At 51.4% G+C, this 18,722-nt stretch overlaps 1 protein-coding gene across 8 annotated transcripts in view; it reads left to right on the top strand.

Annotated features, from left to right (window-relative positions):
• Window positions 1–18,722, top strand: part of ZC3H4 (zinc finger CCCH-type containing 4) — a 39,700-nt gene that overhangs the window by 7,174 nt on the left and 13,804 nt on the right. For all 8 annotated transcript variants that reach the window (XM_086353299.1, XM_086353291.1, XM_086353290.1 and 5 more), the window contains 9 exons: window positions 8,390–8,609; window positions 8,891–9,001; window positions 11,059–11,281; window positions 13,280–13,434; window positions 14,089–14,185; window positions 14,301–14,440; window positions 14,927–15,034; window positions 16,658–16,769; window positions 17,576–17,685. In XM_086353299.1, the coding sequence (XP_086209425.1) occupies window positions 8,390–8,609; window positions 8,891–9,001; window positions 11,059–11,281; window positions 13,280–13,434; window positions 14,089–14,185; window positions 14,301–14,440; window positions 14,927–15,034; window positions 16,658–16,769; window positions 17,576–17,685 (1,276 nt within the window). The remainder of the gene's footprint in view (window positions 1–8,389; window positions 8,610–8,890; window positions 9,002–11,058; window positions 11,282–13,279; window positions 13,435–14,088; window positions 14,186–14,300; window positions 14,441–14,926; window positions 15,035–16,657; window positions 16,770–17,575; window positions 17,686–18,722) is intronic.

Genomic DNA, 18,722 nt, shown 5'->3' with positions numbered 1-18,722 from the left:
CCTCAGGACTTTATTTAGAGTTGGGCAAAGGTTGACACTGCCTTTTTAGTAGGCCTCATGTTACCTTCTCGTGTCTGCCCTGCCTTCTGTGGCTTCTGGCCACGGTGAACCATGGTTGCTGCGACTGCAGCTCCTGGTACCGGCTGCAGAGTAGATGCCTTGGAAATGAATTGTAAGGTTAGGCTAAATGGCTAGATCCCAGGCAGAGCCATTAGAGAAACCTTGGCTCGGCAGCTAGCTGAATTTCAAGCTGGATCCTTTGTCCCTGTCAAGGGGTCCCAGAAACCCGACTCTGGAGCCATGAAGCTCCGTGGAGCCTGGATGCTGCCTGCTCCCTCCACACCAGGCTGGCCCTGTGCCCAGAGGCCAACCTGGACCTGGTACAGTATTTTTTAAACTGCAGCAGGCAGGCTTTAGTGGAATATGAAGTTCATTTATTGATTTGCCTCCTGTATTTGAGGGAAAAAAAATAAAGAGGATAGAAAAAGCAGAGTACTGCGAAGGTTAAATGTGGTTTTGTGGAAGTTTGTTTGTTGAGTTTTGTTGAAGCGTTCCTTTATCTCCATGGTGGCTGCTTTTGCACTAAACAGCGGAGTAATTGGGACATAGACTGTATGACTTGCAAAGCCTGAAGTGTTTATTCCTTTGCTCTGTAAGAAAAAGTTTGCTGGCCTCTGCACTGGTTGTGGGCCTAGTGCCTGGAGGGCTTGCACATCAGCCACCGTTGCTTATTTTTGTGTGGGGGTGGGGAGTGGGAGGGAACTTTAAAGTTGTTGAGGGAGTCCTCTGTACTCCTGCCCCTCTATGACTTGCTGAGGGTTCCATCATTGCTGTGTTCCATACCCCGGCTTTTGAACCTTTTGAAGCAAAGGGATTTTCATTCATTAGGAGTAACTGGAGCCCTCTTGAAATCCAGCGTGAACTCGGATGGCAGCTAACCCATCCCTGCCGTGGCCCGACCCAGGGGAGCCTGGGCCCAGGCGCAAGTGTCATTTGGCTGAACGTCCGCTGCAGGTGGCTTGGATTATTGCCTTCTGCATTTTCCTAACAGACACTAGGGCTTAGGTTTCCTTGGGATTCCAGGCCCTGCCGTCGCTCAGGACACCAGAGCAGTCCCCGGAAGCGCAGCCTTTCCGCAGCCGAGGCGGGGCCCTGGCTGCAGCCCTGAGGCGACTGACTGGCAGCTGCTTTTATCTGCTGGGTTGATGTAGCAGTCACCTAGGGGCTCCTGTCCTTTACCCTCTGGCCTCTCTGGAAGCCCTCACCAAACACCTTGATGAATGAGTTTGTAATCAGAGGTCACCCCTCAGTGACCTGTTGATTACAGAGTTTTAAGTGATCCAGGTTGCTCCCTTGGAAATAGTCCAATGACTGTGCTGATGAAATTGACAAAGGGTGTGGATGGCTGAGATGGATGCCTGTTTGTGTGGACAGAATCCCAAGCACCCACCCCATCTATACCTGGCCCTGTTCTGAGCCCGTGGAAACCCAGGGATGACTATCAGTCTCTTCTCTGCCCTCCCAGAGCCCAGAGTTGACCAGAAGTTAACAAATAATTGTAAACAGAGAATTGTGTATATGAACAAGAAATCTGGGCATCCTAAGCCAGATCTCTTGTAAGAGGAAAATATTAATATGTTGTCTTGGCTAAATGGAATCAAATTGATTCCTCTGAAAAAAATTATCAACAAGTCTTAGTTCACAGGTGTTGTGATTCAGCTTTCCTTTCTGGAATAACAGGAATCGGCTCTCTTTGGATGAGAGCCAGCATCTTTCCAGCTTTAAGCAGTCCAAAGCGTGGTTGGCCTGAGAAGGTGGCTAGAAAGAGAAGCATATTTCAGAGGTTCATCTGACAGGAAAAACTTGAATCAGAGAGATGCTTTTATCAAGAAGACTGTTTTCAGAGCAAGTGGGAGTAGGAGAATAGCTATTCAAGCCAAGAAAAGGATACTTTTGACTCAGATCCTTCCAGGAGGCTGGGTTTTTGCTTGCTCAGCTTGTTTTCAGCTCTACAGCAATGTTCTGCTTCAGAGGTTTGTGGATGCCACACACTTGGGGATGAAGCAGTCCTTCTAGAGGACTTTGGAGTTTTCTTTCCTTGGATTAATGTTGCTTTCTGTCCCTGTTGGGATAAATCCTGTTTTTTTTTTTTTTGCTAAGATTTCTTGGACCTTTCTGAGTACCTCTTATTCCCTAAACTATCCAGATTCTTTGGGTCATATTTTTGAATGTCCCAGTTCCGTTCGTTTGACGTGGGATGGCCTGGGGGGATGGGCTTATAGTGTCTTTTCATGTTGATAGATTTACTCCTGAGCCTGTATTTTGGGCCAGGTTGACGCCAAATCCTTGATTTACATGGTTTCGGGGGATTCTTCCCAGGAAGATGTATTAATACGTCCATCTCAGAGGTTCCTTTACTGCCTTCGCTTTGCAGTTGGAACAGGGCAGAGTGTTGAAGGAGCTTGTTTGGTGTCTTAGGGCCTCCCTTTGGCATTTTTTGCAGTACTGTTTGATTTGATCTATTTTCTGCACCTATGTGTTTTTTTTTTTCCAACTCAAGTTTAAACTTCAGGGTGGCAGTTGTTTGGTTAGTTGGTCTGTATAGTAAATTACTCTCTTTTGGATAATTTCTAATTGTCTTAAGGGTTGAGGTTAAGAGCTGGCCATGGAGTCAGAAAGTCCTGAACTTGGATTCCCGTTCTGCTTCTTCCTGCTGTGACCCTGTGGGCATATTTCTTCCCATCTCTGAGCCTCAGTTTACTTGTCTGTAAAATGGGGATACTGAGTCACTACTGCATGTTTGTTCATGGGTTTCGGTGACAGGTTGTAGAGCTCAGCAGTGTGGTACTTGGCATGGAAATCACTGCTGCAGGATGTTAGTCATGAATAGTTCCTATGGCTCTTGGACTTTATGAGGCCCTGGGGTGCCCAGGGAGGTTTTGTAGTTGGGGAAACCACCGTCCAGAGGTGAGGGCTGGCGGAGGCCCTCCCTTGAACTCCAGCTCTTTGCTGGGGGGAAAGAACGTCTTGAGGACCTTGATGAGCTCTGTTCACTTGACTGAGGTTGTCCTCACCCAGGGCATCTTTTTTAATCTGTTCATGTTTTCTTAGGGACATTTTCTAACAAATCAGTATTTAAGAGACAAGGAAATAATATCATAGACTGCCATGTACCCGTCACCAGTTTCAACAATTCTAAACATCATTTTGCCAGTTTTGGTTCATCTCACTACCTCCCCCGTCCCCCTTGAGTAGTTTGAAGCACATCCCAGGTTTCATCTCATTTCACCCATACATTCTTCAGTATGAATCTTTAACTTAATTTTTTTTTTAAGATAACTACAAAACTTGAACCATGCTTAACAAAATTAACAGTAATTACGTAGTATCTCAGATACCCAATCTGGACTCAGAGTTCTCCAGTTTCCCCCACGCTGACTTGTTGGTGTGTTTCTCGCAGGGTCCTTGCACTGGGCAGGCTATCTCACTTCTTTTGAGAAGTGAGGGGTTCAGGGTGTGGCTCGGGTTTCTCATCTCCCAGGGCTGGTTGGTGCTTGCTGCTTGGGTGGGGTCTGTGATGTGGCCCTGTTGCCATGGAAATGCTGTGACATCACAGAGCCAGTTATGACCACTCCTGAGAATGTTGAGGGCCAGGCAAACCCAGTGCTTATTTGCTCCTGATTTGTGGTTGATGAACCTAGGTAGTAAGGACACTGAAAAACACGTGCAAGACCCAGAGGTTTATTTCCAGAATTTCCAGCCTCTGAAAATCCCTCAGTGAGGCTCCCTTCCCTGTGGCCTAAATCGAGGGAAGGTCTCCGGGGGCCTTCCTCAGGCAGGCGCCCTGAGTCAGTTTTGTAAAGGAAAAAGGCTCCATGCCTTTGCTCTTAGTAACCTACTGTCCCCCCGGGTCAGACTTGGGGATCCCGGACGTCTGCATTTAGGCCTGTCGTTAAACATTTGAAGAGGCGGAGCCTCCTCGTAATTTTGTAATTTTGTCCCTAGTTAATGGGTCATTCAGAGCCTACCCAGGCACTTTGTTGAGAGTTGGGGCAGTTAATGATCATGACCCTGACCTTCACATTAACCTAGCCGCCTCTTGTCAAGGGCCCTCATGATGTTCAGGTAATAGCCACTGCTCCCATGGGTTTTCATCTTTGTTGTTCTGTGCCAGTCTCTCCCCCCGCCCCTCTCTCTCATAAATCAGGTCAATGCATAAACCCAGGCCCCTCTAAGCTTCCATCCAGCTCTCTCATCTAGAGGATGTCCATGTTGCCAAACCTCATTTCTGTCGGGGACCTTTGTTCCCTTTTCCCGGGACTCAGTGCTCCCTGGGCCTCTTCCTCCTAGTCCTCCACTTGGTTACTTTGTTGGACCCCCTAGATGAGAGCTGAGGAAGGGGAGGTGTCGACCTGTCAGTGTCATTGTCAGAGGATGGCGTATGCGTAGACAGACCAAAGAAAGCAGGAGCTTGCTGGCCAGTGCTGTCCCTGAGGGGAGTTGGCTGTAGCTTCTGCACAGAGAAAGTGCTTTCATATAAGGATTGGCAACTGTTTAGGTTAGTCCGTCCCCATGGAGGTGCTCCTGCTGTGGTTCTTAATACCACTCGTTACTATGTGTCTAGTACTTACTCTTTGCCTTCCCGGGAGGGACATCAGGGGTTTTATACATGTTATCTCATTTAATCCTCACAACCCCCTGAGGGGGGTGCTACACTTACTCCATTCTGCAGGTGAGAAAACCAAGGCTCAGATTCCATACCAGAGCACACTCTAGGGAAGACTCAGAGCTGGCCAAGTTACTTGATCTGCAGAAGGAAGCAGGATGCCCACTCTCTAGACTGGCGGGGGTAGGGGGGTGGAGGGTGGTGAGGCCAGCCTCCTTTGAAGCGTGAGGTTTCTTTACTGTTTTTGCCAAGCCCATGATGTGTGGTGAACCTGTGGAGTTGGCCTGGTAGGCATTCCTTAGAATGGGCACCCAGATCTCTTCTTTGACCCAAAAAGAGGAATTGGCCATCACCAGCTCTGCAAGGGGAAACCTAAATGTCCTGGATGCTCAGTCCAAGAGGCACCAGGCAGAACTGACCCTACACAGGGATTTGGCCTGTTTTCCCCACCGGTGCCCATCCGAGGTTGGTCTCCCAGCGTGGTTGATTGCTGGTCCCCAATGGCTCTGGCGGGCTGGCTGTTGTGCAGCCGTCCCAGCGTGTTGCCAGCCCAGGCCCTGGAAATCAAGCAGCCACTGCCCAGGCTGATGCTTTAGGCTTTCTCCTCCATGCTTGTCTCAAGAGGGTTTGGCACGTCTAGATTGAAATGATTAGCGCAGTGGGGCTTCCCCCACTCTGCTTGGGGGATTATGTCACAGTCTATTAAGCATGCTCCCTTGGTATTTAATGCCACTCTGACACGGATTTTGCTGGCAGTCTGTTAAGTGGCACCACTTAAACCACGTTGCTGTTTTGTGGAGGCAGCCCTTGTGCGTGTCAGAATTTCTGCCTCCATCCCAGTTGGTTGACCCCCCCTCTTTTTTTTTTCCTTCTGGTATAGAAGAAAATAGGCCCTGTATTCATGCAGGACATTTAGCTGGGAATCTCAGTGTTATCCAGGGCACCCCCTCAGGTGACCAGAGATGAGCCCAGTCCTTGGAAAAGCTGGAGAGCACAGCGTGGCCAGAGAGTGGGGAGAAAGAGCAGTGGGCAGTCAGGTGTCTGCATTCATTTCCACACCTCCTCTAGTATCCTGTTCCCCCTTCAGAAATGACCAGGAAATTTTTTTTTTAATGTTATTTGTTTTGCATCAGCTCCCAGGGAACAGAGTTTCAAGTATTTACTCCCCAGTTTGTAAAAAGTTGTAGATCTGCCTGGGGCTGTTAATGAGATGATACGGAAAAGCTGTCTTTGACTAAAAGAAGTCTTTGTAGAGTGGATTTGAATGCTGGAATTCCCGGCCTTGGATAAAGCCTGTGGAATGAAAAGGCATTATTGTGGAATCTCTCTTAAAGGTGGTTGAAGCTCTTGGAGTTGCTGGGATGGTCTTTGCCCCCCAGCGAGTGTGAGGTGTGTGTGACAGCGGGATGCAGGTGGAGGTCTCAGCTGACCCCGGGCAGGACTTGGCGCCTGCTGTGCCTGGGCGTCCTTGTCCACGAGTGTAGGGGTGGAGGAGTATCTGCAGGGGCCAGCCCCTCTGGCTCAGCTGCTGGCCCTGTATCCCAGAGGGCTCAGCTCCCCTGCCCTATGGACTCAGCTTCTTGTCATTTGTACCTTTCCCTGCAAGGGCAGCGTAGAACTGGGCTTGCTGAGACCCAGCACAGAGAAGATGCTCGGTATGCGTGGCGTCGGAGGAGGCGGTCAGTGAGCTGCTCCTGCTTCGCTTTCGATCCTCACCAAGCAAGGGAAGAGTGGGGAGCTAAGAACCAGTTTCTGACTTTTTCCATGTCACTTGTCTGTCTGGCCTCAACACGCCCTTTCACCTGCCGTCCCTTCGGTTTGTTCCTTCAGTTTGAAAACGAGAGGGTTGACGATGTCCCACTGTCCCTTGCACTCTGACAGGCCTTTGCTGGCTCCAGGGGGGCCTTTTGCTCTCTGCGACCTTTGACTTCTCATCCAGGCTTCTGGGCCCCCAGACAGTTCCTGTCTTCCCAGGTTCCCTCCCTCCTGCCCTGTGGTTCTGGGTGCTTATTTAACTTTTCCCTTTCCGGACTAAAGCGTGGAGAGTGGTGCTTTTGCTTTCCTTTTAGCTTTTCTTCACAGAGTACCAACCCCTTCCTCTCCAGTCTGTCTGTGGGCCTTCCCTAGTCCCGTAGCGTCTGTCTGTCTAGTCCTGTCTGTCCCTGTTTTTTTCTGCTGAGGTTTGGTGACCTGGCCCGTCCAGCCAGATTCTCAGCAGGGATGGGTTTGCTCTCTCCGTGTCCTGCAGGACTCCAGGTCTCTGCGGGAAGTTTGCCATGCCCCTGAATAACAGCTTCCCCCTCAGCTCAGAACTCGCCAGAACCAGTTTCCCCAGTCAGGTGGCACCTTTACTGTGGGTGAGGCCGTTCCAGCAGAGTCGCCTCTTCCCAGGAGAGCTTTGCTCCCATGGAGCAACTCTCATGTGGGCCACACCCAAGCCAGGAGGTGGCTCACTTGTCAGGAATGTGGCCTTCTCCAGCCTTGACTCTTCCTGCGTGGCTGGCCCAGGACCGCCGGGCGGGTTCCGGGGTCACCTCACTCTATTGTTGAAACGTCAGTAGGAGTTTTTTGGTTCTGCGTTCTGTGTTTGAGAACTACCTTTGATCTCTGCCGACGGAGTAACTGTCGGCCTGGACCACTTGGGTTTTAAGCCGCCCCGACTCCTTTGAATTGAGAGTGAGAATTAATGGGAGGGTCCCCTTGATGGGTGGTGAGGCGGACAGCACAGAGGTGCCCAAAGGGAGCCTTGCGTGTGTAAAGGCCCTGGAGGATCCTGAGAGGTCAGCCGTCGTTTCTCCACAAAGCCTCTTAGAACCTTTGAGGTTCCAGGGGCTGAGCCCCCTTGATGAGCTTGTTCCCACACTGAGCTGGTCCCTTCTGAACACCAGGGGCCTTTTCTGCCGAGATTAGTTCCTTTTGGGGTTAGCCTTTTAGGTCCTGGGCCCTTCATGTTATTCTTTTTTATCTTTTCATTCTCTCTGTGGGTCTTAGTTAATGGAGTATTTTGTGCTCTCACACATACTTGGCAATCATCATGCATGATGAACTTCGAGAGATTTGGACTTTTTTTTTACACTTGTTTATTTTTTTTAAACCAACTTCTGCATTTGTGAGAACTGTGTCTGTGGGTTTGGCTCCAAAAACTGGATTCTTTTTCCAGCTGCTCCTTTTCTTAATCTGATTTATCCCTTCACCCCCAACCCCACCCCATAGATATTTAGATGTTCAGAATGTCCTGTCGGCAGCATCTGTCCCACGCGGAGGGTTGTTTCTTAAAGTGCTGGAGATCAGGGTGACATGTAGGGGATTCAACAGAAAGTCGTAGGACAGGGAGCCGGGGGCTGCTGTGGGTAAGGCGAGCCAGGTGGGAAACAAGGGGCCAGCGCAGGCTGGGGGGCCCTTCTGTGGGCACTGCTGCTCCTGTCATGCGGGGACCCCAGGGAGGGGTCTGGGACCCTCCCCCCTGCCGCCCAGCTCTTCACCTCTGGCCCAGAGCCGAGGAGCCGACGGAGCAGGGCCGGCCTGAGACCCGGGGACCCGAGCCTGTTCTCCACGGGCCCCCGTCCTCCGCCTCAAGAGACAGTAGAGAATGGCGTCGGTGCCGGGGGCTACGGGGTGGGGCAGGAGGCAGGCCTCGTGCCCTCAGTCCTGGGCCCTGCTGGCCCACGGACCCCGGGCCCCCCTCAGACCCTGTGCTCACTCAGCCATGGGGTTGGTTCGCAGGGAAGATGGTGAGTTGGAAGAAGGCGAGCTGGAAGATGACGGAGCCGAGGAGACGCAGGACACCTCTGGGGGCCCCGAGAGGAGCCGGAAGGAGAAGGGGGAGAAGCACCACAGTGACTCGGACGAGGAGAAGTCTCACCGGAGGCTGAAGCGGAAGCGCAAGAAAGAGCGGGAGAAGGAGAAGAGGAGGTCCAAGAAGAGGAGGAAATCCAAGCATAAAGTAGGTCCCAGAGGGTGCCCTGGGCCTGCTGGCGCCCAGCCCGGCCTAGTGCCCCGGGGCCCAAGCTCAGCTTGTCAGGCCACAGGGCACTCTTAATCAGGCTGGTTTTCCTTTCCCCAAACTGTTTAAAGACCTTTTCTGAAGAGTGGTAGCTCATGCTCCATTGCCGCTAGATGCCCCTAGGTGAGGCCTTCCGCGCGCAGCCTGGCTGGCACCCTACAGCAGCCAGGCACGTGGCTTGCCCGCCGCCAGAGCCCTGACCTTCTGCCCTGTCCCTGCAGCGCCACGCTTCTTCCAGCGATGACTTCTCGGACTTCTCCGATGACTCGGACTTCAGCCCCAGCGAGAAGGGGCACCGCAAATACCGAGAGTACAGCCCCCCCTACGCGCCGGTGAGTGCCTGCTGCCCCGGGGCCCGAGCTGGGGTCATTAGATCACCCACGTTTCCTGAGCACCGGCGCTGTGCTGGGCACTCATGCGTGGCCCTGTACACGGGTTTTAATTCTGCAGGATTAGGTGTTGGTTTTATCCCCCGCTTTCTAGGTGAGGACACTGAGACTTCGAGCACTTCAGCCAGGCTGAGGCTCCCGGGGCAGGAGCCAGGTTGAGCCCAGTCGGTGCTTCTCTAGGCCACCTCCGCAGTGGCCTTGGCAGGACTCATCGTGTCTGTCCCCTGTCTCTGAGAAAGATGTTGATTTGTCCCTGTCAGAGCTGACTTTAACTATTCTGAAATGACCTTTTGTAGAAAATGGGCAAGAAAGTGAAATGGTTATGGGAATAAATCACCTCAGATGTTGTAGGGTCTGAAGTTATATAGCACTGAGCTTAAGCATAAATTTAAATGATTTGCCCAGTTTGTGTATTGTTTTCCCCTGGCAAAACCAGTAAGAGATGAATCAGCATAGATATTTAAGGTTTTTATTGGGAGAAAAAAAAAATTTAAGTTCTTAAAAGTATCCGGTGTTCAGCATTACCCGTCATAGCAGATACTGTAGATATTCGAACTGATGTTAATCTGCTCACGTAGGTTCAGACTTTAAACTTGAGGGCTGCAGGGAATCCAGGGAACACCACAAGCTTTGATGGGGAACTAGGGGTTAAGGCATTTTTAAGATCCACTTTTAGAGCCGTTTCAGTTTTTAAAATTTTGCTGAATATAGTTGATTTACAGTGTGTTAATTTCTGCTGTGCAGCAGAGTGACTCAGTTACACACAAATTATATTCTTTTCATATTCTTTTCCATTATGGTTTGTCACAGGATGTTGAATAGAGTTTCCTGTGTTATACAGTAGGACCTTGTTGTTCTTAGAGCGGTTTTAGGTTTAGAGAAAACTGAGGAGCTAGGCCAGTCCCCTCCCCACCCCACCCCACCCCACCCCCCTGTTTCCATGTCTTAGATCAGCGTGGTCCATTCGTTGTAATTGTTTAGGCACCATTGGTGTGTCCTGTTGTGTAGTCACCAAAGACTGTCATATAAAGTAGTTTGAATGCCCTTAAGTCCCTCTCTGCAGGCCCCTCACACTCACCAGTCTTTTTACTGTTGCTGTAGTTTTGCCAGTTCCAGAAGGTCATGTAATTGGACTTGTATGCAGCTTTTCCAGATTGACTTCTTTCACTTCACAGGATGCCTTTATGGTCCTTCCGTGTCTTTTCATTGTTGGATACTCCACTGGAGTTGGATACTCCATCTGAATGTACCACAGTTTGCTTACCTGTTTTACCTACTTAAGGACACCTTGGTGGCCTCCATTTGTGCTATGTTTTTAAACTTCATCCAGTATCTGTTGGAACTAGCACAGTCGGAAAGCATCATTTTAAATGGTTTCTACCTGGGCCCCAAAAGTCAAAGTGAAAGTCACTCAGCTGTCTTTGACTCTTTGTGACCACATGGACTATACCCTGCCAGGCTCCTCTGTCCATGGAATTCTCCAGGCAAGAATACTGGAGTGGGTAGCCATTCCCTTCTCCAGGGGATCTTCCCAACCCAGGGATCGAATCCAGGTCTCCTGTATTGCTGGCAGATTCTTTACCAACTGAACTACCAAGGAAGTCACTAGTTTGGGTCCCAAGCAGTCATTAATTGAATTCCAAGGTCCCAGGAGATTTCTGACTAGAGAGCGTCCCTCTTGCCTAGCAAGCCCCCTCCCCAAATGAGATTATTCTAGATCCCTGGGAAATACGCCCTTCTTTTCCCAATCGTTCTTCACGGGTCATGGGGCCTCTGTTTCTCAGCTGTCTTTACAACTATGGCTCTTCTGAAGAGCAGAGGCACCTGGGTCCACAGCCCAGCTCTCATTCAGGTGGAAGCCAGGAACCAGCGTGGCTCGGGGCTGGCCTCTCACCCCAGGGCCAGCAGGGACGCCCACACAGACGTGCCAGTTTGGGGGACAGCGGGGGTCTTGGCGGTCCGAACCGGAGGCCCCGGGACTCATGTCCTCTCCCCGTCAGTCCCACCAGCAGTACCCTCCGTCTCACACCACGCCCCTGCCCAAGAAGTCCTACTCCAAGATGGACAGCAAAGGCTACGGCATGTATGACGACTACGAGAACGAGCAGTATGGGGAGTATGAGGGGGACGAGGAGGAGGACATGGGCAAGGACGACTACGACGACTTCACCAAAGAGCTGAACCAGTACCGGCGCGCCAAGGAGGGCAGCAGCCGGGGCCGAGGTGAGACCCGCCACTTCCCCTGGCCTGCTGGGCTGGGCCCCGTCCCTCGCAGCCTCAGGTCCGGGACCAGAGGAGGACTGTTGTTCAGGGCTGAGATGAGCATAGCGGGGGCTGGGCGGGGAGCTGCCCTTGAGCACCAGAGATGGGCTCTGCCCCCAGAGTAGAGGGTCTGTGCTGAGGCTGTGGCTGGGAGGGAGCCAGGCCGGCATGAGGCAAGGAGAGGGCTCTTGTGACTCAGGTTGCTTTTGGAGGGGGGCCTCCCCTCCCAGGGATCGAACCCAGGCCCGGCAGTGAAAGTGCTGAGTGCTAACCAACTACTGGACCCCTGGGGAATCCTCTGAAGCGTTGTTCTTTAAATTCATTTCCTGGTCAGTTCTGAAGAGATAGACAACTTTTCACACAGCTTGGGAGGGTCACGGGCTGACGCCTGTCTCCTGTCACCTGACAAGGTGTGACTGCAGCCCACGGGACTGCCACACCTCTGAACCTTGAACTGTGGCAGTTAGGAGGATGCGGGGGGGCCGTGCACCAGAGACACAGCCTGACCTCTCAGAACCATCTGCCAGTCATATTTCTCAGCCCCAGAGGGCTTCCAGAACTTTCAAGCTCAGCGGTTCTTAGTGCTGCTTGTTTAAGTGGCTAGTCATTCAGCAGTCTTTCTTGCACTTCTTTGTAGATAGGCCCCGTTCTTTGGGGAGACGCTAGACTGGCCTGTCCAACAGAAATACAATGCAAGCCACTGTCGAATTACAAATTTTCTAGTGGTCACACTAAAAACATAAAAGAAAGCATATGAAATAATTTTAAGAACACATTTTATGAGGCTTATATATTCTAAATCTTATTTTAACATGTAATCAAAATAGATGTGATTTTTTTATAAATATATATTACCTCTCTCTTGCTCTCTTTTAACTAAGTCTTTGAAATTCACTGTGCACTTTATACTCCCAGCATTTTCTTTTTTTCTTTCATTTAAAACCGTAAACGTGAACTTTTAAGCATTTAAAAACGTAAACTTTTAAGTGTAAAGTTATTACTACTAGTCCACAGAGTTTTAATATTTTGATCGTCTGGTTGGTTTAACAAAGAACCTAGCCAACTTTCCTCCTTGTAGGCTTTTTTTAAAGTACTGTACATATTTGCAATCACATTGTGCATAGATTCCTATTGAGTAATTTTCTCCTGTCAGGCCACAACAATGAACTGCAGATTCCTTGTTTGTAATGTAAATGATTGAATACATTTTGTTAATATGTTTTTATTCCTATGTTTTGCTATTAAAAATTTTTATAACATTTCCAAGACAAAAAAAAGACAAGTTTATGCTTTGAAAAATTTACGTAATTAAAATTTCATGAAACTAATCTTTTTAGTTTAGGAGTTATTTGGATTTTGACACTGGGGTTGCACCAACAGCATCAGAAATGTAAGATGCTTAAAATTGTTACACTACTTCTGTTGATTGGGGGTTGGGTTTGAGAGTTCTTTGGTTTTATTAAAAAGCTTTTTTTTTTTTCCAAATTTAAAAGCCTTAAATGTACTGTAAGCCTCCGATTGTTGTACAGCTGGGTTGCGGGTGACTGCCCGTCTGTGTAGTGTTGCCTGGTTGCAACACAGTGGTTGGTCATGGAATAAAGGATGCATGGATCTGGAAAAAAAAACAAAAACCGTAAACGTTTACTGAAAATCAGTGCATGCAGGAGAGGGCAGTAGGTGTTGTGTGTCACAGCCTCTTAGTTTGGTCAGCCCCGTGTTGGGTGCTCGGTGGCCCCATGTGCCTGGTGCCCTCGTGTGGGAAAGTGCAGCAGTCAGGGTTGTGTGGGGAGCGTGCAGCAGCTGTGTGTCCATGGCGCTGAGCCAGCCCTGTCCAGAGGCCCAGGGACTGTGTCAGCCCAGAGCAGCTTGCAAGGCTTCTTGGAGGAGGAGGAGGAAGTGATTGACCTCGGGCGGACGGAGGTTGAGGTCTCCCTTGTTCACTGTCTCATCATCATGCAGGCAGCCGGGGCCGAGGCAGGGGCTACCGAGGCCGAGGCAGCCGCGGAGGGTCTCGAGGCCGAGGCATGGGCAGGGGCGGCCGAGGCAGGGGCAGAGGCTCTGTGGGAGGAGACCACCCGGAGGACGAAGAGGACTTCTACGAGGAGGAGATGGACGTAAGGCTTTCTCCAACTCGGGGGCGGGGGGAGCGTGGCTGGTGGGTGCAGCCTCTGTTGGAGGCGGTCCCTGAGACTGCTGGGAAGAAGGCATTAGATGGCAGGTTTCTTTCTGTGTTTCCAAATGTTCCTTTGTTGTTTGAATAGAGAGAACCTTCCTGAGGTTCAGAACTGAAAGGGTTCCCAGGGCTGAGCTGTCAGAACATCCTCAGCCGCTCCTTTCTCTTGGCGCCTCCGTTCCCCATCCCTGAAGAAAGGGTTCCCCAGGGTGCTTTCGAAGCCTTTGTAGTCATCTGTTTACTCACCCCCTGCACACACAGGAGAGCTGCCATACTCACGTTCTGTCCCTGCCCGAGGTCTGGCCACGCTGCTGCTTGTTCCAGCTGCACCGCTGCCCCCTGGGAGCTGGGAGTGACGGGCTGGGAGTCCTGAGCGTACAGACCTCAGGGAAAGGACTAGGACCCAGATGCTGCCCAGGCTGGGGTGGGTGAAGAGGGGTGCAGGTGGGAGTCCCGGGGCCGCTCACTGGCTCTTCCCCAGCCTGGTGGTGTCCCGAGTGTACAAAAAGGCAGAAGGAGGTGGCATATATAGTTCAGGACATGGTTCCCTGTTCCCCGAATGATGCATTCCTGCTTTCCTCCTCTCGGGCTCCAGTATGGAGAGAGTGAGGAGCCGATGGGAGATGAGGACTACGACGACTACTCCAAGGAGCTGAGCCAGTACCGCCGGTCCAAGGACGGCCGAGGGCGAGGTAGGCAGGCGCCCCGAGGGGCGAGGTGGCAGGGAGGGCAGGGGCTCCCGCGGCAGCTGTGGGACTCAGGTCCTGGGCAGAGGCTGCGGACGGACGCCGTCTCTCTCCTCTGCAGGGTTAAGTCGAGGCCGCGGCCGGGGTTCCCGAGGTCGAGGGAAAGGGATGGGCCGGGGCCGCGGTCGAGGAGGCAGCCGAGGTGGGATGAACAAGGGCGGGATGAACGACGATGAAGACTTCTATGACGACGACATGGGCGTAAGTCGGCCCTCCGTCCCCTTGTGATGCTCTTACTCAAGGCTCCTTCTTGAAATTTTTTTCTTCTTTAAATGAGTTGTCTTCTGAGGCTGATCCCAACCCCTTGCTCCCATCAGCCGTTCCCATGGGTGAGCCTCTCAGCACTAATCAGCTCTCCTGGGTGATGCTCTTCGGGGGAGACCCTCTTGTTTTTAAAGCCACATCTTTGTAGCACCTGCAGTCACCTGCTCTCTGAGTTCTCCAGGAAGGCGCCGCCTCGGAGCGGATGCGTTCCTGCTGGTGTGTGGCACGCACATCCTCAGCTCCGAGCAGTGGGGCTCTAACCCACCCACCTGCACCCTGGATGGAACTGGCTGGCCGGTGCCCCTGTCAGCCCTGCCAGTCAGCCCCTCTCACCCTCGCAGTCCACTCCACCTGGCCTGCACAGGCCCCTCCCCGCCCTTCCTTTTAATTCTCCTTTCCATTCCCACTCTGTGTTCCCAACAGGATGGTGGTGGGAGCTACCGGAGGAGTGACCACGACAAGCCCCACCAGCAGTCTGACAAGAAAGGCAAAGTCATCTGCAAATACTTCGTGGAAGGGCGGTGCACGTGGGTAAGGGCAGTCCCAGGGCCAGGGTTCCTGGAGCTGGGACCAGGGGCCTCCTGGTCTCCTTTCATTCTGGAGGCCACACTCTCTGGGGCAGTGTTTGGGGGGGCTTGGAGTAGTTGAGAGATGCGTCGGGGGCCTGGAAATGATTGAAGAGCCAGGACGAGATTGGTGACACATCTGTGTTGTTTTGGTTGGGGGGATTTTTTGGCCAAAATTTTCACCCAGTCCATGGAACCTCAAATGTTGGACCTGTTGGACCTGTTGCTAATGCAAAGGTGTAACATAGCCTGGTTGAGTTAGTGAACTTTAATGTTGGAGAGGGAGTCATCAAGGCAGAAGAGGTGGGAGTGGGAAGGGATCAGGCCCTCCTTGACCTTCACAGCAGAATGTTACGCCAAGAGATGTGCCAGTGACCTCAGGGTCCTGAAGGAAACAAGTATAATCCAGTGTCAGTTCAGCCAGCCAACTTTTTATTCAAATTCAGTGAGTGGGCAGATAATTGGCCAACATGTTCCCAGGGAATACTGTACCTATGTATCTGTGTCAGGAAAAAATGTTACTATGTTTTAAGCAAAGGTTTGCATGTGTGCCTGTGTACGTGCATAAAGTTTTCCTTGTTAAGAGTTGCAGTTCATACTATTTTTAGAAACTTGAAATACATACAAACAAAAATGAATAGCTATTAGGAAGAGAAAGAGGAAGCAGGTATTCAACAGTTTCTTTCTTCTGTTCACCTGGATGTTTTGTTTGGATTGTATGGTTTGCAAATAGCCGAAAGCTCAACTCCACTGGCTGAAACCCACAGACATTTTGTCTCTCAGAACAGAGTGTGGGAATTCCCGGGCCGTCCAGTCCTAACAGGACTCTGTGCTTCCACTGCAGCAGGCACGGGTTTGATGCCTGGCTGGGGAACTGAGATCCTGTGTGCCATGTCATGTGACCAAAAATAAAAAGATCAAAGAGTCTGGGAGTGGGCACTACAGGGCAGGTACAGTGATCAGTGGCACCATGGGAGACCCAGGTTCCTTCCTGGCTTTTACGCTGGAGTCTTCAAGCATGTGGCTTTCGTCCTCGTGGTTGCTTAGTGGTTGCTGTGCCATCACCACATCTAAGGGCTGGGAGGAAGAAAACTGTGTGAAGGAATTGTTGGGAAAAAAAATACCTTGGCAGTATTGTCTTCCCTGGGACTTTTATGTACATCTCATTGGGCAGAACTGCATAGGAAGCTGGGAAATAGAGTATTTTTAACTGAGCACAAACCAGCTTGGGGTTCTGTTAGGAAGAAAGAAGAGTGAAACTGAATACTGGCTGTTATGCAGCAAGCAGAAAGCAGTAAGTGGGTAAGACAGGGGAAGGCAGGAGGAGGGTTTAGAAGCAGTGAAGGCAGCAGAAGGGAGGAGGTGGGGGTAGCTGAGGACAAGGGGGAGGGGGCAGGGGCAGGAGAAAGGGGCACACACTTTGGCAGAAGTTTCAAGCTGGTGGGAAACTGCATTTATGGGTCGGAATAAATGCCCGGGGCTGTGTGGAGGGGCCTGTTCATTTTTGTCATCGGTCCCTCTGTGCTTCCCCAGTGACAGAGCAGTTCTTCCTTGGCGGACAGCTTACCTTTGACTGGTTCTCTTCCAGGGAGACCACTGTAATTTTAGCCACGACATCGAGCTACCAAAGAAGCGAGAACTGTGCAAGTTTTACATCACTGGGTTTTGTGCCAGAGCCGAGAACTGCCCCTACATGCATGATATCCTTTGGTGCCCACCTTTGAGTGCATGGAGGGTGTAGACCTTTTCTCCTTACTGGTGTTAACAGCTGGCCTTCATCGCACTCCCGCTTTGTGCACCGACGAGGTGCCAAGAGCCCTCTGCTCGTCTCCATCTCTTTCAGCCCTCACCTTTGCCCTGCAACAGGTCTGCTCTTGCCATTCTGCAGATGAGTAAACTGAGGCGCGCGTGTTATGTGTTCCCATACATATACAGTTGACCCTTGAGCGGCGTGGGTTTGAACTCTGCAGGTGCATTCATACGTGGATTGTTTTTGGTAGGATCTGCAGCTGGTTGGATCTTAAGACACAAAAATCTGAGTATAGTTTATATATAATCTATCCTCCATACTCTTGGTACAGATGGAAAACCGAGGGTGTGGAGGACGGATTATAAATCATACTCCTATATTTGACTGGGCAGAAGGTTGGTGCCCTAACCCCCATGTCATTCAAGGGTCAAGTATATTCTCGAGACCATGCCATTGCCCGCTGTCTTTCTGAGACTTTTCCAAGTGGCTGTGTATCCGTGGGAAGATTATTGAACTTTCACCCTCTTCCTGTTGAATGAAGATCTGAGGACAGGGCCTCAAGGCCTGCGTGGTGGAGCGGGCTGCACTCCAGATGGGCATCTCATCTTGGCTCAGTTGCCAACCTGCTGTGCACAGCTGAACCAGTCACTGCACCTCTCGGGGCTTCAGTTTCCTCCTCTCTGAAACAGAGGGGCTTGGTTTCTGTCCTGGGGTGGGTTTCATGAGGTGAGGCATTCGCCTTAACTTGCCATGTACGTGATTTCCCGTGTAAGCTGTACCACACGACTGGGAACTGTATCAACGGCGATGACTGCATGTTCTCTCACGACCCCCTGACCGAGGAGACCCGAGAGCTCTTGGACAAGGTAATGCCTGGGCTGACGGGGACTGGGACAGCCAGGGGCTTGGCCTCCGTGCGGGACCAGGATGCCAGCTGCGTTGATCTGGAGCTGGGACGAGTTCAGGAGGGAGTGGGGACCGTATGCTCTGCAGGGAGGATGGGGGTGGTCACGTGTGTGTCTTCTCTCTGCCTGGGGAGGTGTTCACTGGGGAGCAGCTCCCTGAAAGGAATGTGGCCTGGTGTGTCTCCAAACGTACCTTGTGATTTCCTAGCTGGCCTTCCAAGAGCCCAGGGAGCACGGAGAAGAAGTGAGGCTTCGGATGGCTTCTGTTTCGATGGAAAAGTCAAATGTTTTTTTCCAAGTCTTTTATGTAGTAGAAAAAGTACAGGGCATTGGGAGCTCTGAGGGCGGGGGACCCCCTCCAGTGAGGTATCAGGGCTTCCTTATCAGCCAGAGGACGCCTGAAACTCATTCTCATGTCCTTTGTCTCCCTGGGGAGTCAAGACTGAGGACTTTGGAGGCCCCGGTTCCTGTCCTTGGTTTCCTGACATCTATTATAGGGTGATGGGCTTCCCTGGTGCTCAGCTGGTAAAGAATCCACCTGCAATGCGGGAGACCTGGGTTCAATCTCTGGGTTGGGAAGATCCCCTGGAGAAGGAAACAGCTACCCACTCCAGTATTCTGGCCGGGAGAATCCCTTGGACCGTAGGTTGCAAAGAGTAGAATCGACTTTCACTTCACTCTGTCATCGGGTGAATGGGTGTGAGCAGGGTGATTGGGTGTGAGAAAATGTGTCCTCCCAGGTGAAGGCTTTCCCACCTTCTTTCTGGTTCCCAGGAGGTTTGAGGAGATGGGCTATTTTTTGATACTGGGAAGAATCAGTGCCTTAGCCAGCTTCCAAGAATCCATCCATTGGTGACTTCACTGTTGAGATGGGGCCAAGGGCTGCCTGAGGGCCTCAGGGGAAGCCCTGAGCAAGCAGAGCAAGAGGACATCCACTCCTCCCTGGGAGAGCGTCAGGGAGAAGGTCCTTGTCTTTGGTGCACCTTTTGGCCTGTGAG

This window comes from Bos grunniens, chromosome 18, assembly GCF_055505025.1.
Source record: "Bos grunniens cultivar Pamir isolate PY7600 chromosome 18, Bosgru_T2T1.0, whole genome shotgun sequence".
Taxonomy (NCBI): domain Eukaryota; kingdom Metazoa; phylum Chordata; class Mammalia; order Artiodactyla; family Bovidae; genus Bos; species Bos grunniens.
This window is presented reverse-complemented; position numbering and strand designations above follow the sequence as displayed.